This window comes from Pectinophora gossypiella, chromosome 26, assembly GCF_024362695.1.
Source record: "Pectinophora gossypiella chromosome 26, ilPecGoss1.1, whole genome shotgun sequence".
Taxonomy (NCBI): Eukaryota; Metazoa; Arthropoda; class Insecta; order Lepidoptera; family Gelechiidae; genus Pectinophora; species Pectinophora gossypiella.
The window spans coordinates 3,098,592-3,123,390 of record NC_065429.1 but is presented as its reverse complement, the minus strand read 5'-3'; the positions used below and the strand labels follow the sequence as shown (position 1 = coordinate 3,123,390).

The window sequence follows — 24,799 nt, the reverse complement described above, 5'->3', positions numbered from 1 at the left end:
TAAAACATATTTGGTGACTAAACTGGAAGCAAAAATCGTACAACCCGCGCCACGAAAGAAGTCCCGCGGCCGCGGCGCTAGTGTCGCAGTATCTGCATATAATAATTATAACTTGTCAATTAGTTCCATTAAAATCCGCGGAACTTCTTTCGTGGCGCGTCCTGTAGTTAGTGAATTGACAGTTGCTTTTCCTCTATTTGCAGAATATTGTTACATAAAATAATATAAACATAAAACAGCCTATGTCCTACTGCTGAGTACAGGTCTCCCCTCAATCAACCGGAGGGGTATGGAGCAGACTGCACCACGCTGCTCCACTGCGGGTTGGCCACCATACCATATCCGTTTTTTTATTTTTTTCTTGTGATTTTTTGGCCTGGCGTTGTTGCAGAGACCATTGCCACCAGGCCAGACTAAAACACTACAAAAAAAAGAATATTTTGCAAAGAAATAAAACATTTTTCAATTCAATAACTACGACTTTTCCTTCCTGTTTATAATATATCTTTTCTTATACTTGTCTTATTTTAATAAAAATATGGCTTCCTAATGTCCGTGGGATTCCTATTGACATTTCATAGGGTTGGGTATCTATGAATTAACTAATGTATTTAATATAAATTATTTAACCAAATGAAATTAACGGGTACGAATAATCATTTCAAATAAGACAAAGTATAAAAAATATATAGTATATGTACATAATATAGGAATAATTTAATGTTCTTTTGCATCGCTCAATAGATTGAATAATGACGGCAAATATTATCAATTTTATTTTTTCTATTAAATGATAACATAGAAAATCAACCTTTATTCCTATTTTATATAGATACTAAACCACCATTTCGAATTTACAACAAAATTAATTTCTAACTTGATTTATATTCTCATTATATATGGCAATATTACATTCATAAAAAAAATACATTTTGAAAAACTATTTTGTTTATGAACGTGTGAGATTTATTTAAAAAATTTTCATGTTCATATAACCCAGCCAAGGGTTCCCAAAATATGAGCCTTAGAGAGTAAATAGGGGGCGCTTCGAAGTACTTCTATAACTACCTGTCTAATATCATTGTACCCTAATTCGACTAGCTAGGGGCACCGAGACATAATACTAACCGGTTTATCACAAAACGAAGTCTAAAGATAAATTAGGTTTCAAATTGCACGCCACACAAGTCGACGGATTTTAATGGAACTAATTGACAAGTCATAATAGTTCTATGCAGAATCTGCGACAGTGGCGCCACGGTCGCGAGACTTCTTTTTTTTTAACCTATTTTATCTTTCAGTCTTCGTTTTATAATAACACTGGAAGCTAAGTGCGCCGCGATAAAAAGTTTGGGAACCCAAAAAGAGCACATAGAGCAAATATCGACCAAAAAAAAAAACATTTTTATACAATAACTTAATCTATCTATATGAATACAACTCCGCCTGGCTTTCATTAAAGCTTTTTGAGATTATTCTTAATATATAATATGATATACATCTAAAACCAATTACATGTTGCCAATGTTTATATTGCAATCCACAGTGGAGAAGCGTAGTGGAGTAACAGAGAGAAGATATTTTATTTACGTTATATTAGAGAACATAGAACAATTGAATAGTAAATAGTTTCGATGTGTATGATAAATTAAAACCTTGGGGTTCTATGTGCAAATTTTCATCCAAATCGGTCAAGCGGTTTAGGCGTCAAGAGGTACTTTCGCATTTATAATTTTAAATAATGGATTAAAAATATAAATATTGACAACATTAATTGGTCGATTTAAGAGTTATTATAGCCTTCGGCTTAAAGTATAATTCGCACTACGCGGGTTGAAAAGGGACGAAGATCAGTTTTGGAAAAGATGTGTTTTGGATAGAAGGGTTTTGTCGCAAAATGTCCCAATTACAAATTATAAAATGGCTTCTGCCATTACACAATATTTTTGAATAATTATGTCCCCGAGGAGTCAGAAAATAGGTAATTATCTAGTTAAATCTGGACAAAGCCATCTATATTACTTTTGGGGAATGTAACTTGGAAAGTCCCTCTTTGAGACCACAATTTTTACCTGGATTGAAACAAGCTTGTCTACTGCGAGGCTTTGTTGACAAAAATCACATTAGAACGTGATCAATCACATCAGATCGTGAAAAATCACATTAGAACGTGAAAAGTCACATCAGAACGTAAAAAAACACATCGGAATGTGTTTTATCTTTTGATAAAAAAGGCTTTTACATGGGTTTCACTATAGACAAGGATATTGAAAAAGACATATTTGCGACGAAAAGAAAATGTGTTTATACAATTTTAACACCGCGTTGCGCGTAATACATTTCAACAGTTGGCGTATAACTTAAACAAATGGCAAATTAATATAGAAACTAATAGTAATAAAACACACAATTAATACTGGCATAAATATATGTTCGTTGTATTTAGTGAACCGAAATTTTAATTTGATACAAAGTCACATTGAACAATACGATAAATGTATCTCTCTTGGGTCGGTCTCTCTTAACTCATATCTGAGGATCGTGGCTGGCTATGTCTACGGCTCATACAAATTCGATCAAAATGTTTCTAAGTCCCGGACATAGAAGGCCGGTCATAGGATGGGTGACCACAAAAAAAGTTTTCATCTCGAGCTCCTGCGTGCTTCGGAAGGCACGTTAAGCCGTTGGTCCCGGCTGCATTAGCAGTCGTTAATGACCACAAATCCGCACTGGGCCCGCGTGATGGTTTAAGGCCCGATCTCCCTAGCCATCCATAGGGAAGGCCCGTGCCTCAGCAGTGAGGATAATGGGCTGGTAATGATGATGATGTTTCTAAGTCCCAACTCATGGTGCCCCCTTAGGTACACTCCAACCGGCCTCCCCTCAATCAACCGAAGGGGGTATGGAGCATACTCCACCACGCTGCTCCACTGCGGGTTGGTGGAGGTTTTTTTACGGCTAATAGCCGGGACCAACGGCTTAACGTGCCCTCCGAAGCACGGAATCATCTTACTTTTTCGGACAATCAGGTGATTCAAGCCTGAAAAGTCCTTACCAAACAAAGGACAGTCTCACAAAGTGATTTCGACAATGTCCCCATCGGGAATCGAACCCGGACCTCCAGATCGTGAGCCTAACGCTCTAACCACTAGACCACGGAGGCTGTCCCCCGTTTATTTATACATATTAAATTCAATGTGACTTTGTTCAAACCCACGACGCCAATAGGCATTATACATTAAAACAATTATGTACTAATAGGGTAGTTTCTAACAAGTCAAATCAGTTACTTTTTACTAAACGTCAAAACACGAAACTGCTATGGAATTTGTATGAAAAAACAACCTGTGACGTCATAGAAAAACGTGACAAAATGTCACACTTATTATTACATTATTCTTTACTAAAATTCATAAATAAAATAAATAGAAAATATAAAACTTTTGTCACCTTTAGATCGAATCAAATCAAATATACTTTATACTTTTGTCACCTTTAGATCAAATCAAATCAAATATACTTTATTGCACAGAACTAAAATTTCAACAATCAGACAAAACACATGAATAAACACAATTTGGGCGGCCTAGATCTGTCTTTATTTAGTAATCAGAATTTCATAATTTATCTTTGACCTACGAAACTACCCAATTTTGTACAATTATAATATAATTTTATTACTTTGACATGCATAAAAAAATTCTGAATATTTTTTTTTTATGTTGATATTTCTTATTGCAGAGATGGTTAATGATACAACGAAAGGGACAACTTGTGTTTTTTGTTTCACGATATTGCACGAACGGGGAGTAAAGAAAAACGGAACATGATCAGGTACTTATCACGGTTTAAAAGTGCAAATGGGCACTTCGCGAAAAGCGCACCCAAAATAGGCACTTTTCAAAATGAGCTCTTAGCAAAACGAGCACTTGAAATGCATTAAAACTATGGTCTCAAAATACAATAAGAAGTGAATATGTGCATTGTTCGCGAAGTGCACAACTTGCGAAGCGCGCGTTTTGCGAAATAAACATTTGCCAAGTGCACTTTATACAAAGTGCTCGTTTTGAAAAGTTCCTTTTCGCGACGAGCACCTTTTACGAAGACACTTTGCTAAGTGCGCAAAAGTTTTGGCCTATTAATACTACCAATGACCACTGAGCCGTGTCAGGAGCCTTTGGCAACACCAACCCTGACATCAGTGTTGATGCAGCTTCCTTTCCCCGGCTATACAGGTTGTGAGAAGCTGCAGTAGTTTTAGGCGGATGAGACGTTCGTTATGTAAAAAATGACAATTCAAACTGTAACTATGTTACTTACTGAATAAAGATATTCTTGAATTTGATGGGGTCGTACATTGACCTCACAAACTATACGAGAACATGTTCTTATAGCACAAGTGGTCCCTTTTATCTAAAGTACCTCCTATCGTCTCTGGTCGAACTGACGCACCAAGTCAGGGATAGCGTTGGGTTCCACTGGTACTAAGCTGCTCAGCTGTTCCAAGCTGCTTACGTAGCTCAACTTTCGAAAGAATTTCGAGCTGGAGGAAAGAGAAGTGATAATTATAGAATCTAAGAAGGAAAAAGGCATTTTTTGTATAGTATGCTCAATAGTAACCCTGACACCAGGGTTGATGAGGTTGGTAATTCACCTCACAATCCACACGATAGAAGACCCAACTGATATTTTTTTATGATACCAGATGTCGCTTGGTAGGCAGTTGATGGCAGTTGTCTAGACCCGACTAGACAACATATCGTCACTGGAAAGGCATAATTACAGCGCCAAAATATCCTAAAATAGTAGTCCATGTTATGATATCTATTGCTAGACATAAAAAAAACAATGTAATCTTACGATGACGTCATCTAAATTGGATAATTGAATAAAATATATGTCGGAGTTAGTTATGAATAAAGAAGAGAAATTGATCAAATCGGAAAATACAATGAAGTTGCAACACTTCCATCATGAAGTTGCAACGCTCCGACGTCAGGTGGCATACGAGCAGAGCGGGGTGAAGTCGAGAGAGTCACCACAGAGTCGTCGTGTCGAGCGGACGTGCACTGCCGTTCTAGTCGGACAGTCTGCCGCGAACCTTCGTCATGAACGGACGTGTCGAATAATTACGATCGGAAAGTGGAGTGCTATAGTCGCTCACCTATAACTTGTAGGGACGTCAAGAAAGTGTGATCGGAAAAGAGCACGTGTCCCGATGATTCGGTCCGATTTAGGAACCATGGGTGGTGGAGGGCAAGTAGAGGGCGAGTAGCCCCTTCGCGCTAACGTCCTTATGCGCGCTAGATAACGAGAGACTGTGTAACCGTTACGAATACCGTGACGTTGCCGTGAGTGTGTTCCTTATGCTGTGACTTTATTTAATCGTGATACAAAAACTATGTGGAAGTAAATAAAATGATTGTGATACTATTGACGGCCATTATTGTCTTCTAACGCCCACCCTCCATTCTGATGATGATGTTACGACACTGCACTGTTACGACATATACACTTCTCATCAAAAAAATCGAAACACCTTGCAAGTTTACGTTTTGTCAGGATTATCAGAAAAATGTGTACATTTAGGAATAAATGTTAAATGTCGTTTAATAGTGAGTAATATGAGCTTATCAAATCTTAATGTTAATGTTCTAAATTTAAATGAATTTTTCATAGGTTTCGTATTTTGTTAAATGAGTCATTTTTATTCCGTATGGAATATAAAGGAAATGGATAAAACAACACACGTAAATGAAAAAAAAAGCTAAAAAACGTTTATTTAATAACTTGTATTCCCTCCCCGAGCTCTAATTACTGCTTCCATACGGTTCTTCATCGATCGGATGAGAGTCACGATCACATGCTGTGGTATATTGTCCCATTCCTCTTGGATTGCATCTTGCAGCTGGCTAAGTGTTTCTGGGGCAGAATCTCTTCCTCGAATTCGTCTCTTTAATTCATCCCACAGATGTTCAATGGGATTCATGTCCGGGCTTCTTGCTGGCCATTCCATAATAGAGATATCGACTTCGTTAAGATAATCTCGTACGACGCCCGCGGTGTGAGCCCTAGCATTGTCGTGCATGAATATGAAGCCGTTGCCAATAAAATGTGCATAGGGCATCACATGAGGCTCGAGACACTCTTCGACGTACCGATGACAGTTTAGTGCAGGCAGACGTGGCCCAGACACGAAAGCAAGCTCTGTCTTACCGTCGGCGCTGATTCCTCCCCAAACCGTCCACGAACCGCCACCATAGCTGACCTTTTCTTCAATGCAGCATTGTGCATAGCGTTCTCCGTCTCTTCTGTAGACCTTGTTCCTTCCGTCGTTACCATACAGCATAATTTTACACTCATCAGAAAATAGAACTTTGCTCCACTGTAGGTATGACCAATTTAGGTGCTCACGTGCAAAGTTAGGGCGCGCTCTTCGATGGTCTGCAGTTAATTTCGGCCCATTTGCTAGCTTATGCGGTACCAGTCCACGATCCTTCAACCTTCTTCTAATTGTAGAGTCACTTACAGCCACCCTTCGTACAACACGAAGCCGCTGCTGCAGTTGAAAAGCGTTAAGGCGTCGATTTCTTAAAGAAGTTGTTACAATAAATCGATCATCTCGCTCAGAAGTGACCCGATTCCTGCCAGATCCTGAACGGCGCGTGAACAAACCAGTCTCCCGATAACGTTTATAGACTCTATGAACAGATAACAGGCTTAGATGCAGTCTTGCAGCCACAACACGCTGACTAAGGCCAGAATCCAGCAATGCCACAACTTGGGCGGCTTCTGTGGGCGAAGTATCCATACGTTTTAGAAAAAAAACCTTTTTTCAGACGTCCCAAAGTCACAGTATTGAAATAAAAAACAAAAAGTTTAAGGATAGGCGCCAATTTTTAGTTTTTAAACGCTAAATGTACTCCAACCCTAAACACACATTTGTCTCAAAACAGTGATTCATTTCGTTTATAAGATAAATAAATGAAATTCTAATTTTGAATTTAGAATTTTCGCTTATTACTGTAATGGCCAAACTGCCAGCTATACATTTATGTATTTTTTTTCATCGTATGAATTCTTTTTTGTGTTAAATTCGGACAGAAACAATGAAAACGGAAGTGTTTCGATTTTTTTGATGAGAAGTGTATTTATCTAAACACGAAATGACATAAATTATTAACAAAAATAATGCTATTTACTGCTCTAGTCAAAAAGCCCGCCCCTGACTAATCCGGGCGCGAAGGTGCCCATTACACTAGCCGCATTTCCTCGCTGTACAGCAATGGACAACCTTTGCATAAATGGATAAAAGGTAATGATAAAAAACGAAAAAATACTTTACTTTTCTTGAAATGGCATTTTGGCGCTTACGTAATTTCGGCTTTTCAGTGACGATATTATTAAAAAAAAACCGTGGGCCTTTGGCGGCTCAATGGTAACCCTGATAACAGGGTTGATAAGTACGACCATCGACCTCAAGAAAAAATGTGTATATTCTTAAATTCTTACCTGACGAATGGCTTGGTGAGCACCACAAACGACTTGAGCCAAAACGTCGGATGCACCAAATACAGATGCTTTAAACTTTTGCGTAATCTGAAATGGAAAAAAAAACAATAAATACACAGTATAATAAAATCTATCATAACACATACATACATACATAAACTCACGCCTATTTCCCACCGGGGTAAGCAGAGACTATGGAATTCCATTTGCTTCGATCCTGACACACTTCTCTTGCTTCCTCCACATTCATCAATCGCTTCATACACGCACGCCGGTTCAGAGTATATCGTACTAAACCTTTTCTAATGACATCTCCAATTTGGCCAAAAGCTGGCGAAATACGGGGACTTAACGCGGACCCACGATTTTGTCCCTTTTGCCGTCGAGACTTCGGGTGTGTGGTGCTCGGCGGCCAAGGATTTTATTCGTGTTTTGGGGAGGCGCTTGAGGGACCGCGGTAGTGACCCCCGCGCCAGCTCGTTCCTGGTTCAACAGGTTTCCTTGGCAATAGTGCGCGGTAACGCGGCCAGTATAATGGGCACCTTTGAACCGGGTACGAGAGGGGGCGGTATTTTAGACTGACTAGTGTTTGTGTTATAATTTTAAATGTTTTAATTATTCGTAATTTTAAATTTCTATATTAGATTGAGTCATTTCCATTTGGTCAATGTACGTCCTTGTAAGTTCTTATGTCATAATGGTGCTAATTTTTGTAGACACTATCTAATTTTTAAGTCCAAATTAAAAAAATATCTTTATTCAGTAGGTAACATAGTTACACTTTGAATCGTCAATTTTTACATAACGAACGTCTCATCCGGCTAAAACTACTGCAGCTTCTCACAACCTGTATAGCCGGGGAAAAGAAGCTGCAACAAAAACCTCGGCACAGGGCCCTAGACGTTCTTTAAAAAAGTAAATAAACATAAAATATTGTTATACAATTGAATAATTTATATATAACTAGCTTTTGCCCGCGACTTCGTCCGCGTGGAAGGATTTTTTACGCTAATTTCCGTTCCCATGGGAATTTCGGGAATTCCTTTCTTAGTGCACCTCTACGGTACCTAAGCTACGTCCCTTCCAAATTTCAAGTGCCTGCGTTTACCCGTTTAGGCTGTGCGTTGATATGTCAGTCAGTCAGTTTCTCCTTTTATATATTTAGATATATGTCCCCACCGGGATTCGAGCCCGGGGCCTCCGGATCGTGAGTCTAACGCTTAACCACTGGACCACAGAGGCCGTACTAATATAGTAAGTTATCGCTATGTTTGTTACCTCCGATCTATAAGTCTGTAACACTCGTGAAGCCAGCGGAAGGTCGGCAACCTTCGCGCCCCCGCGCTCCCATGGAGGTAGATGAGGACATAATCTTCGCCGATAAGCCGCTCCAAGCTCCAAACCACGTAACTGAAATGTTGACAAATATGTTCTTCTTCTATCGTGTGGGTTGTGAGGTGAATTACCAACCTCAACAACCCTGGTGCCAGGGTTATTATTAAGCCAAAGGCCTCTGACATGGCTCATGTAACGACTATATACTTACATTAGTAAGTAGTAACCGGGACCAACTTTGGCATTAACTCTGGCATTAACTTTAGCATTAACTTTGGAATTAACTTTGGGTTTAAATTTGGCATTAACTTTGGGTTTAACTTTGGCATTAACTTTAGTATTAAACTTTGGAATTAACTTTGGCATTAACTTTGGGTTTAACTTTGGCATTAACTTTAGCATTAAACTTTGGAATTAACTTTGGCATTAACTTTGGGTTTAACTTGAGCATTAACTATTGTTCATACTTACAGGAACAGGTTGTCCATGACATATCGGTAGTCGGGCCGCGCCGTGTCCGGCAGGTGGCACGCGCTGAACACTATGATGGCGGAGCCCTGCGCGTCGTACCCGCCGTGGGACAACACCCGCTTGTACGGCTCGATCACCTGCAAATAAACACCACTCATCATCATCAGCCCATTAACGTCCCCACTGCTGGGGCACAGGCCTTCCCAATGGATGGATAGGGAGATCGGGCCTTAAACCACCACGCGGGCCCAGTGCGGATTGATGGTTATTAACGACTGCTAATGCAGCCGGGACCAACGGCTTAACGTGCCTTCCGAAGCACGGAGGAGCTCGAGATGAAAACTTCTTTTTTTTTTGTGGTCACCCATCCTAACACCCTGTATAAATGTAATCCGTGTCTGTAGTGTCCTAAAATAATATTTTTTTCTTTCTTTCTTTCCTGATTGTCCGAACAAGTAAGATGATTCAACACTAGCTGGGTCCGGCACAGTTTTCCCTGGTATTTCCTTGTACGTAACTAGTTTCGTAGCAAGACATTTTTTCTTCTCATGTAACTGGTTACATAGCAATGGTTTCGTAGGCGGCCGAAAAAATGATTCAAATGAAATGAAAAAAAAAATTTAAAATGATATTGTTTTTTTTTAATAACATTTTTTTTAAATGATTTTTTTAATGGTTTGGTATTGCGTACCTTCATGTCGCAGGTGGTGTGCGTGTGGCCAGTCTTGACGGTGATGTAGGAGCGCTCATTGTGGTACTCCTCGGCCGCCGAGTACTCCGGTATCGGGTCGCTGCACTCGCTACACGTGTTCGATGACCTTGACCTGGGACGATATGAGAGCAACTAAAATAACAGGCTACTTAACAACTTCTGTTCCATACTTTTGCGACGGAAAATTCCACTTAACATTAACTCAGAATCATGGCCTGAATCATCCCTCAAAGTTTTCGTTACGATGTCACAAACACCCTGTATATTATAATATATTTTGATATCTAAATAGTTTAATATTTTAATTATAATATTCTTAGGTTAAGGTATATTGTATGGGTCTTAGTAGCGTGAGTTAAATAAATAAATACTTATGGCTGCGGTCCCTTGAAGCTGTAAAATTATGAAGCTCCTACATCAATGCAATCCAAAGAGACAGAGATAAACCTTGTTCTCATACATTTAGACCTAGAATCATGAAATATGGCAAGAGTGAAGTGATATCTTAGGGCTCTCACCTCTTAGTGTCGTCGTCGCTGGCCGGCCGGTCCTCAGGCCCCTCGGGGATCTCAGGGGGCTCAGGGGGCTCGTCCTCAGAGTCCATAGACACGCTCACGCTGTCCAGACTGCACCGGTCTTCCTCTGGGGGCTACAACAAAATATTACTGCAGTTTTCACTAACACAGTTGGCTCGGCCATTATAGACGGCGATACGGCTCACCACCTATCACGTTAGTCTAACAGAAACTAGGTGAGGCGTGGGTGCTTAGTTCATCCTGATGTACCTCTGATAACCCCAATTTGGAAATATAGTCGTGAACTTACGTTAATTGGTTTTAATTTGAAGTAATCAGTTATGGCCAGTCATGTGCCGTTCCCGGGAAAGTTCCCAAAGTGGGAATGTTCCTGACGTCATCATCATCATCATCATCAGCCGTACGACGCCCACTGCTGGGCATAGGCCTCCCCCAAGGATCTCCACGACGATCGGTCCTGCGCTGCCCGCATCCAGCGGCTTCCCGCGACCTTCACCAGATCGTCGGTCCACCTTGTAGCGGGCCTACCCACTGAGCGACGTTCCTGACGTAATAACAGTTTAATAGTAAGGACACTGGCTGTTTTATTTAGTTGTGGCGTACCCAACTAGTTGGCCACCTATTTCCGCCCGCATGCAACAGATGGCGCCACATTCAATAATGCAGTCTTCAAGCAGTCGTGAAACGCGATATCGAAGTTTACACAGCAAGACGCATATAATACAACTTCCAACATAACGCCGTTGGATCGTCGATCCCTAGTCACATTATCAACTTGTGGCTAGCGGGGTACTATGCTCAGTTCGGTACCACGAAAACATCCTTTGGCGGCAGCACACCCTCGCCGCCAAATAATCAAATTGTTCTTTCTTGTACTCTGATCCTATCTCTTTTTACGATGGCCCTCAGCTGTGCATGTCAGGGAGCTCCGTGATCTCTGTCGAACGCACCGGTGCTCCCCTTGCACTTGTTTTTATTAAAGCGCATCCCGGGGTAGATCCCCGCCACACGCCATCCCAATTTTACAGCAATGCGAGGCCATGTCGCATTGCCATCCCTCCCGGAGATCATGCCCTTACCACCCACGATCGCCAGTGTCCCCTTTCAGTCGCCTTTTATGACAGGCAGAGGGTACCATAGCCCTATTCTTACGCCCGGAACTACAGGGCGGACTCTGATCCTATCTGCCCTAAGTCTAAGTTGTGGTTTTACATAACTCTTGCGCCTTTTCACTGTCTCACTTTGGGAACATTCCCTAGAAGAGCAGACCACTGGTTATGGGTCTGCCCACCACATTAGGTAAGTATGTATGTAAAAAGTGTATCCAATTCAGTGAAGTAATGTGAAAAGTTGTTTTTCAAACATTGGTTGCGTTCTGTTATTGCGCAAGCGTCGTATAACAATGGCGGTCGCATTCCCACGGTCGACTGTTTCCAAGTAAACTGTGCTACCATATACTACACTACACTACACTAAAACATGAACTCACACTTCACACTAATTTCAATAACTCCAGAAAACGCTTAACACCAGAGACATCTTCTTCTATCGTGTGGGTTGTGAGGTGGATTACCAACCTCATCAACCCTGGTGTCAGGGTTACTATTGATCCGCCAAAGGCCCCTGACATGACTCATGTAACGACTACGTACTTACATCTGTAAGTAGTAACCGGGACCAACGGCTTAACGTGCCTTCCGAAGCACGGATCGTCTTACTTTCGGACAATCAGGTGATCAGCGTGTAATGTCCTAACCAAACTAGGGTTCACGAAGTGATTTTTGTGATGTGTCCCCACCGGGATTCGAACTCGGGACCTCGGGATCGTGAGCCCAACGCTCAACCACTGGACCACGGAGGCCGTTACCAGAGATATTAAACTGGCTGTTTTGATAACCCAATCAGGGACTTTACAAGCTACGTTCCCCATAAAAACTGTAGGTGGCGCTGTAGAGATCTCTTGCCTTCCGCAGTACAGTCATGAGCAATATAATGTACCCACTTTAGGACTCTGTCGCACTAACACATTTGACATTTAGTGAGACTTAACAGTTCAATTTGTCAAAAAAGTTAATGTGATATGGTACCAAAGTGTATACATATTAATGCTCGTGACCGTACCTACTCTGTCTGAGGCGAGTGGGATGGCGCCCAAGGTAGTCTATTTCAAAGCCGTAATGGGACTCCTGTCCTACGCCTCTGAATAGTACTGACAGTTACTACTGCCCTCTGTCAGATTCCAGAGTTGGTATTATACGAATGTACAAGTTGATTAGCTTCAGCCCGCGGCTTCGCTCGCGTTAAATTCGGGGTGACACGGTTCCCTTTCCTAATGTACCAAAATTTAGCTTCCAACCTACATGCGAAAAGTTTCACCCCCTCTTTGAAGGGGGGGGGGGGCAGATTTCCACAAATAAATGATGCACGATTTTTTTTGTTACTCACCAATAGTCCGCATACAAATTTTTAGCTTTCTACCTTGAAAATTGCGTTCCACGCCACATTTAAGGGAATTGGGGGGTTAGAAAGAGACAAAATGTAAAGCCTATGTCACTCTCTATCCCTTCAAACTACCTCCACTTAAAAAATCGCGTCAATTCGTCGCTCCATTTTGTCGTGAAAGACGGACAAACAAACAGACATATACACACTATTCCATTTATAATATTAGTATGCATTTTACTTACAAGTTGTATCTTCCGACGTCGATCGCTGGGGTTCCGCTGTGCGGAAGGGCGAAGCGCCACGCTGCCCGTGTAAGGATCCAACAACGCCTGATAAGCCGACTTGTCTTCCTGTGTCGAAGAGGATATCACGTCTGGAGAACCCAAATCCTGGCAAAAATTTCAAAAGTCTATTACAGTACAGTAGTACAATACAGTAACAGTCTATTACAATACAGTCGGTTACAGTACAGTATATTATACTACAGTACAGTCTATTACAGTACAATACAGTCTATTACATTTCAGTACAGTCTATTATAGTACAGTACATTACAGTACAATACAGCCTATTACCTTTTAGTACAGTCTATTACAGTAGAGTACAGTATATTACAGTAAAATCCGCATGTCGAGGACGTAAATGTCAAGTTAAAACACCAAAATTCTCAGCTGAGACCGTGTCAAGTGGCGGAAGAGTCGAGTGAACATCTCGATGGGCACTAGAGGGCGTTCTAGGCAATTAATCCGCCTGGCTGACCCGATTAGAGAATAAGGATGTGAATTTATGTATGTACTTACATTAGTGATGGCTATATTTGTAGATAGTTCTATAGGTAGATCGAAGTTGGGCGCCGTCCGTATATGTGTTGATTCACACCATTCGGCTACCTAAAAATAAAAAGTTAAAAACGATAAACCGGACGAATCAAATAGGCATCTCGCTGGTATGCACCCCATTTGACGTGTGCTGTTAACTTAATTCTGTCTAGCTATAAAATTTTGAAAACATTGGGCATCATCTGCGAGGGAATCGGGACAAGTGTTTTTTTTTTCTTTTTTTTTTAACCAAACTCAAATGAAAAATATACAAACATTTACAAACAGTACAAATGGTTATAGGTTTCTATTTTTAAATATGGCGGTCGTTCGGCACGTCCTTCCCAAATGTCAAATTGAAAGGGCGGGAATTTGAAATGCGCGGGAAATACACTTCTCATCAAAAAAATCGAAACACCTTGCAAGTTTACGTTTTGTCAGGATTATCAGAAAAATGTGTACATTTAGGAATAAATGTTAAATGTCGTTTAATAGTGAGTAATATGAGCTTATCAAATCTTAATGTTAATGTTCTAAATTTAAATGAATATTTCATAGGTTTCGTATTTTGTTAAATGAGTCATTTTTATTCCGTATGGAGTATAAAGGAAATGGATAAAACAACACACGTAAATGAAAAAAAAAGCTAAAAAACGTTTATTTAATAACTTGTATTCCCTCCCCGAGCTCTAATTACTGCTTCCATACGGTTCTTCATCGATCGGATGAGAGTCACGATCACATGCTGTGGTATATTGTCCCATTCCTCTTGGATTGCATCTTGCAGCTGGCTAAGTGTTTCTGGGGCAGGATCTCTTGCTCGAATTCGTCTCTTTAATTCATCCCACAGATGTTCAATGGGATTCATGTCCGGGCTTCTTGATATCGACTTCGTTAAGATAATCTCGTACGACGCCCGCGGTGTGAGCCCTAGCATTGTCGTGCATGAATATGAAGCCGTTGCCAATAAAATGTGCATAGGGCATCACATGAGGCTCGAGACGCTCTTCGACGTACCGATGACAGTTTAGTGCAGGCAGACGTGGCCCAGACACGAAAGCAAGCTCTGTCTTACCGTCGGCGCTGATTCCTCCCCAAACCGTCCACGAACCGCCACCATAGCTGACCTTTTCTTCAATGCAGCATTGTGCATAGCGTTCTCCGTCTCTTCTGTAGACCTTGTTCCTTCCGTCGTTACCATACAGCATAATTTTACACTCATCAGAAAAGAGAACTTTGCTCCACTGTAGGCATGACCAATTTAGGTGCTCACGTGCAAAGTTAAGGGGCGCTCTTCGATGGTCTGCAGTTAATTTCGGCCCATTTGCTGGCTTATGCGGTACCAGTCCACGATCCTTCAACCTTCTTCTAATTGTAGAGTCACTTACAGCCACCCTTCGTACAACACGAAGCCGCTGCTGCAGTTGAAAAGCGTTAAGGCGTCGATTTCTTAAAGAAGTTGTTACAATAAATCGATCATCTCGCTCAGAAGTGACCCGATTCCTGCCAGATCCTGAACGGCGCGTGAACAAACCAGTCTCCCGATAACGATTATAGACTCTATGAACAGATGACAGGCTTAGATGCAGTCTTGCAGCCACAACACGCTGACTAAGGCCAGAATCCAGCAATGCCACAACTTGGGCGGCTTCTGTGGGCGAAGTATCCATACGTTTTAGAAAAAAAACCTTTTTTCAGACGTCCCAAAGTCACAGTATTGAAATAAAAAACAACAAGTTTAAGGATAGGCGCCAATTTTTAGTTTTTAAACGCTAAATGTACTCCAACCCTAAACACACATTTGTCTCAAAACAGTGATTCATTTCGTTTATAAGATAAACAAATGAAATTCTAATTTTGAATTTAGAATTTTCGCTTATTACTGTAATGGCCAAACTGCCAGCTATACATTTATGTATTTTTTTTCATCGTATGAATTCTTTTTTGTGTTAAATTCGGACAGAAACAATGAAAACGGAAGTGTTTCGATTTTTTTGATGAGAAGTGTATTTAAATAAAGAACAATTATTATTTGTTAAATAAGTGGAAAATTATTTTTATTTTATAATATTTTTGTGTTTTTTATGCTTTTTACCTTTTTTTAGGTTATGTTTGTCTAAATTTTTATTATTTGTGAAAAAATCAATGTAATTGTTAATAAAATTAAACCAATTCTACAAAAAGAAACATTAAACATACCCTGCTGGCGGCAACATCAGCGTCCTCCTGTGAAGGCTTCGGCGTGCTGTGGTTTGAGAGTTTCTTGTTTCTCTCCTCGATATACTTGGATATGGCACTATCGTCCCTATGGCCGTCCACCACACGGCCTAGAACCCTATGCGGCGTGAGTTCCTTACGCGACGCATTATCCAGCTTTCTTGGTGTTTCCACGAATCTGTGTTATTTATAGGGAAGGTCTCATTCAAGGTTATTTCACTGCTAGGCATGACAATGGTGCTGATTACAGTACATAAATAGCCTATACATGTACCTATACATCCCACTGCTGAACACAGGCACTCCCCTCAATAAACCCGAGAACGTCATTGGTCCCTTTCCTTTTCGGCGGATAAGAAAATGATAGGTATAACTTAAAATTAAATTAGGAGGTTTCTGCAATAATAATAAGTACCTATATGTTTGTAAAAAGGAATGAAGATTCTACTAGTAATAAGAGTTGGGCCGTATTAGACTGAGAAACTGTTCCGAAGTGAAGTGCCATCTGACTTTGGAAAACTTATTATATTAAAGGCCGGTATAGTATCAGCACCAGTAACGGTATAAAATAAAAAATAATACCTTGGTATAATCTTCCTCCTCTGCTGGTCTATCCTGGCAACATCCGGAGGAGTGAAATCTATCTTGGAATCACTTAGCATATTGCTTTCCGCTGTGGTGAAATTCTCACTGAAGTACAAATTGTTCTTCGAAGTATTCATATGGGGGCTGTAGAACTCATAGCCATTAGTGTCAGCAGCCCTTTCGTCTTCAATGCTTGACAGACTCAAATCCTTTTCCTCATTTTCAAGTCCTTTTGGTGCCTTTTTGGGTATTACATCCGGGTAATCGTCTGGACTGGACACCATTAAAGGGTGATTCGTGGTCAAAACTAACGAGGAGCTAAACTTCGGCGGGCTTATTCCTAGGTGTTTAGGCCTATTTTCGAGAGGAGAATCTAGGTGTAAGTTGGACATTTTCTTCACAAAGCTGTCTGATAAGTCTTTCTGGGTAATCTTCGGCAGGTTGTCGTTTTTCTCGGGCTCTGACAACCTGAGGACGTCGCTGCCAGGGTTCTGCAGGCGAAGGACGTTAGACTCGCTCTTATCCTCGAAATCTGAAGAGAGAATAGAATTTGGGGTGTCCTGGGACCTGAAACAAAATACTGTCACTAACAACCTGTATAATTCACGTCGGCGGCGTGTGAAGAAGACATTCCTGGCTGGACCGCTACATCGATTTACCCGCCATTCATTGCGTAGTAACACAAGCGCTAGTTATGGTTACGCGATACCAAAGAAGCAATGAATGATGTGGAAAGTTTTATAATACGATCATTGCCTCTTATATTATGCTCGTTTTGTGCATATTTCCTGTGCTTACAATCCTTTTCACCTTAGGACCTTCCTAAGGTGGAACATGCATACTAACGAACTGACGACTAAATTAAATTGGTCCACCATCCTAATCCTTTAGCCAACTCCCTCCTATCCTCATGGGACATAAAAAGACTGAAACGTGCGAATGTACTTACGGACTAATGGACAATGCAGTGCTGGCTGTATAGTTCAAAACAGTGAAAATAACAGAACAAATCTGATAATAGTCTATTAAGCGACTGATGGCAGATAAAACAAGGACAAAAAAAATTTAAAAATCAAACCTGAATGATTCGGAGCCCGTATCCATCTTCTCATCAGACGATTGTGACAGTAAATCCTCCTCATGAAGACGAGGCGTTTTAAATTCACTGCAAACAAATATTAGTATCAACATACCTACAATTATAAATGTTATAACTGTGGACATTATTTTGAATATATGTAATAAATAATAGAATAATAAAATGCACATTTGTAAAATTTTAAAACTATGGAATGACATAAACAATTTCCTTTTTTTTTATTAATAAGCATTCATTCATTCAGATTCATTTATTGCATGTCACAAACACAATTAAGGTGGAACATAGTGCATACATACATAAACTCACGCCTATTTCCCACTGGGGTAAGCAGACACTATGGAATTCCATTTGCTTCGATCCTGACACACTTCTCTTGCTTCCTCCACATTGTGAATTTGAATCGTTTCATAAACGCACGCCGGTTCAGAGTAGATCGTACCTTTTCTAAACCTTTTCTAAGGACATCTACAATTTGCTCAATATATGTCCTTCAAGGTCTTCCTCTGCCAGCCCTACCATCAACCTTTGCTTTATATACCGCTTTCATAATCCTATTATCCTTCATCCGTTTCTACATGTCCAAACCAACTTATTATTCACACATTGGAACATAGTAAGAAGGCAAATGGGACGCTTTCAGCCCAGCACGGACTTCAGTTTTACCATACACCATTTTATACTACCCTCTTTTCATCCCGTGATAATGAGTGATTTCCGGGATTAAAAGAGTGATTATCCTGTCTTTCCATGGGTCCAAAAACTACTATCTCCATACCAAATTTCATCTGAAATAGTTTAGTGGTTCATGTGCGATTTTTTTTTCCCAATTATAATAATAGTATGGATATCCACAATAACTCTCACACACATGCCTACAAGTAAGCAGATGATTAAAATATACAGGGTGTTAGTGACATCGTAACGAAAACTTTGAGGGATGATTCAGACCATGATTCTGAGTTGATATCAAGTGGAATTTTCCGTCGCAAAAGTATGGATAGGAAAATAATTAAAAAAAAAAACAAAAAAAAAATCATGAATTTTTTGACAGGAAATTCCACTTGATATCAACTCAGAATCATGGTCTGAATCATCCCTCAAAGTTTTCGTTACGATGTCACTAACACCCTGTATATTTTTGCTTTTTAAAAACTTAAATAATTAAATACCAAAAATGAAAATTACAACCTTTAAAAATAACAACAAATAAATTGTAAACATATTTTTCTATTATGATAAACAATAAAATGTTATTGTCCATAATCGTTAATCAATGTCACTGACACCCTGTATGTAGACTATGGATGATAAGTAAAAAAAGTAGGTTATGGTTGTGCATTCATTAGTGTGGGAAATCAGCACCTTTCCTCTGCCAAAATGTAGATAACATGTTTCTTTTGTCACACCTACAAAAATTCATGCCCACAATCCTTTATGGGGCGAACAGAGTTACACCAAAATTCACATCCAGAATCCTTTATGGGGCAAATGGAGTTATGAGTCATCAAAACATCTTACAGCCACTTTTGGTATTTATGTTCTACAACAGACTTGATGACCTGTTAGTGAAATGCCAATAAAGCCAAACTTTTTTGCCTAAAGTAGGATTCTACCTTTTGAAATAATCAGAATACAATACAAAACTATGAAAATAGACCAAGTGTATCTTCTGCTACATTTAAATTAGAATTTAAATGAGAAACTTTACGTTCACCACTTTTTTCATTTTCCATTTCCCGCCTATTTGCAATATTAAAAAAAAAACTATTACCAAATTTAAAATACCCAGACGAAATGCAACAAAATGTAGGTATTAAAAAAAATTATTCTGGAAGGTACTTATTCAAACTCGTAATAAATTACTAGAATAAAACAAAATGCAATAACAAACTTAATGTTCGAAGCTCAATATGTACTTAGCTAATGTGATCAGCTTTAGGACACAGATAACAAGTAAATATGTTAGATAAATTCAGGAAAATCAACGAATACACACCCCCCATTTCAAGTATGCATAACTTTGTAACGAAAGAGCTTAAGGAAGAGTTATATACAGGGCTTATATAGACAATTCTTGGTCTTACCTCATCTGTATGTATTAGACTTATAAACACATTTGAACACATAAAATATTTATTTTATATTAATTTCTTCGTATAAATGTTGACGTTTTGTTTGCACGATCGCGTTTGACGTTCCGTTTGACGCAGGTGTGTTGTGCTTACAGACGCGTTCAAATTACTGAAAACATAAATGCAGTTTTAGGGTTCAGTGGAAAAACTAATAAAAAATAATATATTTCGATCTAATAAATACTAGCTGTGCTTTTGTCTTCATCCACATACACCAACGAAAACATATTTCTGCTTTCACATACGATTACTAAAAACTTTTAGGATTTGAGAAACTAAAAACGTCACTGCCTGTAGTATTATTCATTTCTTTATTTTTATCTGAAATAATTTAATGTGAATAAAAACATAAAAAAACATAAACAGCCTAGATATGTCCTACTGCTGGGTACTGGCATTCCACTCAATCAGTCGGAGGGGGTATGAAGCATACTCCACCACGCTGCTCCACTGAGGGTTGGATGTGAATATTATATAAATTATACATATACCTATCTATTATTGTTGTAGGTTGCAGACAGAAACAAAATTAGTCTAAAACTGTAGTTATCCCTTTCCTACACTAAGCGACAATAAACTGTCTACAACTAAAATAAAATTAAGTTGTTTAATCCTTATCGACACCGTTATCTTTGTAACTCGTTCTTATAATAACTTAATTGTCTTTACAACTATTTCTTTGTAATTATTACCTATCACGTGATGATCCGTGCTTCGGAAGGCCCGTTAGCCAATCGTTTTTCTGAAATAAAGCTTTATTATTATTATTATTACTTAGTGCTGTAAGTACGTAGTCGCTACATGAGTCATGCCAGGGGCTTATAGCGGCTCAGTAATCACCCTGACACCAGGGTTGATGGGGTTGGTGATCCACCTCACAATCCACACGATAGAAGAAGAGAAGACCACATTGGTCTAACAGAAACCTCGGTGAAACACGGGTACTTAGTTCATCTTGTGTCGGATATACCCCTGACTACCCCATTGGGATATAGTTGTGAGCTTATGTTATGTCTTTAATAATACTTGCACTTTATTAGGTAAATGGAATATAACATAATAGTAGTGTAGTATACACAACCACTCCTCGCCACCTATGTTTAAGTCCTATGTAATAGGAGGCAAAAGATGTACCTTGGAAAATTATGTCTGACAGGGAAATTTATTCTGTAAATGAACTTTAATACACGGGAAAAACATTACAATGGCAGGTTCAACGAATGTAACTCGAACCATGCAGATATTATACAATCGATGAGTTCTTAGAAATGTCTGTAAACAAAAGTTGAAGCAAACATTAATCCAGTTTTTCCGCCAGACCTCAGTAGTCGACAAACTTTTTGCGCTTATGAGCAAACTTCCCTTTATCTTATAATTTAGGTTTTATGGCACATTTTTAAAATGAGTGAGTAGCTGAGTAGTAATATAATTTAGTTTAATCATCTATCACGTTTTCAAATTATTTCCAATTATTTTTAATAAATAATGTAGGGCTAGAAGAATTAATATATAGGTAATTAAAATGGCCTTACTTGGTTCTGCAGTTATTTGAAGCAGGTAGTACCTTTGTTGTGACGATAACCATTTCCTACCTCAAAACAAGCTCGATAATTGGGTGAAACATGAAACTTCGTTTGTTGAAATCGTACACGGAACTGTGCATAATATTTTACGTTTTTATCCGTTGAAAAGTGTCATCTATCTTTTGTTTTCCAAATATTTGACTACTGAAATTGTATTTCTAGGCTGTGAACGTACGTTTTGCATCAGTAGAGTTCTGGAGTTTCACTAGAAACTCTGGCGTGTCCAGACAGAATTTGTCGAATCAAAATTATTTTAGGAGGGTTCGTAAAAAAGTATAATAATTATTAGCCCAAATCTGTTGATTACGTGTTCCAAATATTTGTCGTGTTATAGATTTCCGTAATTTGAAAAATAACTCACATTCGATATTTTAATATATTAACTCACATTGTGAAATTATTATCGAACAAAGTGCCAAACAGTAACGCGCTTTGATATTACTTCCTGAAACTTTACTATACTCGTTGCTCTATCAGGGTATTGTAATAGCAATAACTCTTAGTGATTTATATTCTCTTTGGCAATAACGTATATCATCTCAAAGCCAGAAATTGTTTCAGGTTTAGTATCAGTTATAAAAATGCAGATTGGCGCGCTGATATTCATCGTGTATTTAGTGTTGCCAGCCATTTTTGCGGAGGATGTCAGTTGTGAGTTACCAGTGTTTTTAATTTACATATAAATTACACCTGAACATTAGTTCCGCATACTATATAACGCATAGCTAACTATAGCGTTTTAGCGTAAACTAACGATTTTAACTCCATATTGATAATATTGTTAAAAGAGGATAACGGAAAATACCGAATTCTAAAAAAACGATACCTACCGTATGGCTGATTCAAATCTCGCAGATGGAATTTATTTATCGCACTAGAATTCATTGGAATTATTACTTTATCACTAGGAGATTTTCAGAACTTAACGCTGAAGCTTCAACAGCAGCTCTATTTCTCTACTGAGTGTCAATTAATAAGACTGATGCTTGTTTTAGTTAAAGTTATTTTTTCGTTTTCAGACCAAGCATGCGTGGATAAATACTCAAGAAAAGGGTATCAACCTTGGCAAGAATGGTCCGATCACTATACCTGCCATCGCTACCGATGTGAAATCCGCGATGGAAAATATTTCATAGCTGCTGTTGGGTGAGAATTTACAATCTACACCATAGGGCGTAGGGAGTGATACTTCTAATACCTATTAACAAAATACCATAACTTAAAACACAAGATAAGAGAAAATTCCTATTTAGAACAATCTAGAATGATATAATTTTCATTTTGGTTCACAATACAAAAACATATTTCACAAAATAATTGAATTGAACAATTTATATAAGGTTCAGTTTACGAGGCGAGAAGTGGGTGGTGTAATAAATTTTTGAACAAATAAATAAATAAATAAAAATAAATAAATATACCTTCGGAGATACATGCGTGAATGTGTGTTATGTTATTTTATCATAATACTTTCTATTTCAGCTGTCGAAAACCTAAGATTCCAGAGAATGCGCTAGAATGTCACGAATATATTGAAGATGAGAATGTTGGTAAGGTGTTTCATACGTTTCCTGAGTATCATTATTTCGTGTATATTCGCTTTGTGTCGAAAATCGTGTGGTTTCAGAATTCCCAACATGCTGCGCTCGCCTAAGATGCGTCGTGGAGGTAAACGGAGAACGGATCGTTCAAACTAGAGGACAACCGGGAGAACTTTTCCCTGACAAGTAAGAAAACTGTATGAACTATAATAATAATTTAAAAACAATCTTGCAATTTCATCGCACTCCAGTCCCCACATAACTGAAAACTGAATTCAGAAGTCTTATAAGTACCTAAATGTACGTAGTAAGGAAGAAATCGGAAATAGATAAACTTATTCAAATAAATTATAAATTTTAATATTACCTAACACAAGAAAAACACGATTTCAGACCATGGAAAGGCCAACAAAATGAACCTAACCCGGCGGTAGTAGGTATGGGAGCTATCCAGCAGAACACTGTCGGCGGTGAACCACAGGGCCAGCCAGCCCCTGGCATCTTCAACAGCAGAGGCGCAGGCAAGCGAATTAAGGTATTATCACAGTGTAAATATCCTTACAGTGGTGTGACAGAAAAACACATATGCGAAGTAAGCTAGAGAAAAAGGGTGAAGCGACTACACTACACGAGGCATGCGACCTGATATCTCTAATCACCACTTTCGGCTATAATTATTACTAATCGTGTGTACTTCAGTCTCAAGAATAGATTATGTTAAATGTTTGAAATTACCATATCAAGTTAGGAGTCTCAAAATATAATTTGGTAGGTAAAAATGTGTGATTCTACTCTACTCTACAACAGCCTGTAACGGAGAGCGGCAGAAAACCATCTTACTTGTCATTTATCATAAAAACAAGTTGATCTTATTTGATAGCTCCCCCTAAATGAAGAAAGTTACATTACTGTATGATATTTACACTGTGGTATTATTTATTGTCCATTGTAAAGGAAAGTACTGTTATTCCGTATCTTTCAATGGATGGTGTTTTTTGTGTATTTATACAGGTTATCCACATTAGACCAATGAACCGTATGGTCATCTGTAAAGGCAAATGTTTTTCAGCTTCTGCGAAAAAGCCTTTACTGTCCATAGCAAACCACTGTAGTGTTCATCAACATTAAAGGCCAATTTAATATAATATTGAAGGCATCTTAAGCATCTTTTATACTGTGGGCCGCTATGGCTGGCTGCTAGACGTTGCTTTTCTAGTATTAATTGTCATGAGCAAGTCCTTTTCTAAACATGAATATTTTATTAATATAGCCAACGATATTCCCGACAGCGGATGGCAACGATATTAACGGGCGGCGATATGTAGATCCTTACCCCAGCCAACAAATGCAAGAGTCACCAAGGAAGAAGAGGTCAACCGTCTACCCGTTATTCGATCGCGGCTTGAACTCGGAATCAGGAGTTTACAGGCCTCACCAAGTTAAAATTCACGGCTACTCACCAGAAAGATATACTTCCTATTTCACTAATTCAGTCAGAAGCCTGTCTAACCCTAAATTGCAATATAGTTAAGTAAAAAGTGTTTCTTCACAAAATTTCATGTATTTTTGTATAATTTATGGTATTGAATAATTCGTTAAATCTTTTATGTATATAGAATAAAAGCAACAAACATGTAATCAAAAATAATATAAATGCATCAGTGATTCAATGCAAGTGTTTTTATTATAATGTATATTTTGCTAATGTGTACTGTTGGTATACCTATCTAAATAAATAATTATAATAATGTTTCTTGAAATAAATGGTTACTGTATACATTATTTGTATAAATTTTATTTTATCAATCGG

At 38.9% G+C, this 24,799-nt stretch overlaps 5 protein-coding genes across 8 annotated transcripts in view; 2 read left to right on the top strand and 3 right to left on the bottom strand.

Moving 5' to 3' along the window:
* LOC126378478 (aldo-keto reductase AKR2E4-like) overlaps positions 1-24,799 on the bottom strand; it is a 117,818-nt gene that overhangs the window by 4,447 nt on the left and 88,572 nt on the right. The gene's annotated exons all lie outside the window — the stretch shown is intronic.
* Positions 1-24,799, top strand: part of LOC126378330 (uncharacterized) — a 91,922-nt gene that overhangs the window by 52,232 nt on the left and 14,891 nt on the right. The gene's annotated exons all lie outside the window — the stretch shown is intronic.
* On the bottom strand, positions 4,336-19,973 carry LOC126378394 (uncharacterized). The gene is made up of 12 exons (XM_050026720.1): positions 19,818-19,973; positions 17,710-17,796; positions 16,629-17,198; positions 16,029-16,224; positions 13,812-13,901; positions 13,254-13,400; positions 10,549-10,679; positions 10,010-10,142; positions 9,319-9,455; positions 8,791-8,922; positions 7,513-7,599; positions 4,336-4,543 (listed from the first exon to the last, which is right to left on the bottom strand). The coding sequence occupies exons 1-12, from the start codon at positions 19,820-19,822 to the stop codon at positions 4,426-4,428; spliced, it is 1,833 nt and encodes a 610-aa protein (XP_049882677.1). The 5' UTR covers positions 19,823-19,973; the 3' UTR covers positions 4,336-4,425.
* The window catches only part of LOC126378393 (uncharacterized), a 263,924-nt gene continuing 243,460 nt past the window's right edge, over positions 4,336-24,799 (bottom strand). Inside the window, exon 14 of the mRNA XM_050026719.1 lies at positions 4,336-4,381. The gene's annotated coding sequence lies outside the window, so the exon portion shown is untranslated. The remainder of the gene's footprint in view (positions 4,382-24,799) is intronic.
* LOC126378499 (uncharacterized) lies at positions 17,990-24,659 on the top strand. 3 transcript variants are annotated; one of them, XM_050026906.1, is made up of 7 exons: positions 17,990-18,056; positions 22,010-22,099; positions 22,468-22,594; positions 22,931-22,998; positions 23,076-23,175; positions 23,383-23,510; positions 24,279-24,659. In XM_050026906.1, exons 2-7 carry the CDS (start codon positions 22,030-22,032, stop codon positions 24,518-24,520), a joined length of 735 nt encoding a protein of 244 aa, XP_049882863.1. In that variant the 5' UTR covers positions 17,990-18,056; positions 22,010-22,029; the 3' UTR covers positions 24,521-24,659. The 3 variants fall into 3 exon arrangements, with proteins under 3 accessions (XP_049882863.1, XP_049882862.1, XP_049882864.1); XM_050026905.1 differs by having other exon boundaries at positions 23,383-23,524; positions 24,260-24,659; XM_050026907.1 differs by having other exon boundaries at positions 23,383-23,524; positions 24,279-24,428.

Coding starts and splice junctions, on each gene's coding strand:
- LOC126378394 (XM_050026720.1), bottom strand. Junction 13,902..16,028: donor CTGATGTTGCCGCCAGCAGG/GTATGTTTAATG, acceptor TTTTATTTTTAG/GTAGCCGAATGGTGTGAATC. Junction 10,680..13,253: donor GACGTCGGAAGATACAACTT/GTAAGTAAAATG, acceptor ATTTTGTTGTAG/CCCCCAGAGGAAGACCGGTG.
- LOC126378499 (XM_050026905.1), top strand. CDS start 22,030: ATGCAGATTGGCGCGCTGATATTCATCGTGTATTTAGTGTTGCCAGCC. Junction 22,999..23,075: donor TATTGAAGATGAGAATGTTG/GTAAGGTGTTTC, acceptor GTGTGGTTTCAG/AATTCCCAACATGCTGCGCT. Junction 23,525..24,259: donor GCGCAGGCAAGCGAATTAAG/GTATTATCACAG, acceptor TTATTAATATAG/CCAACGATATTCCCGACAGC.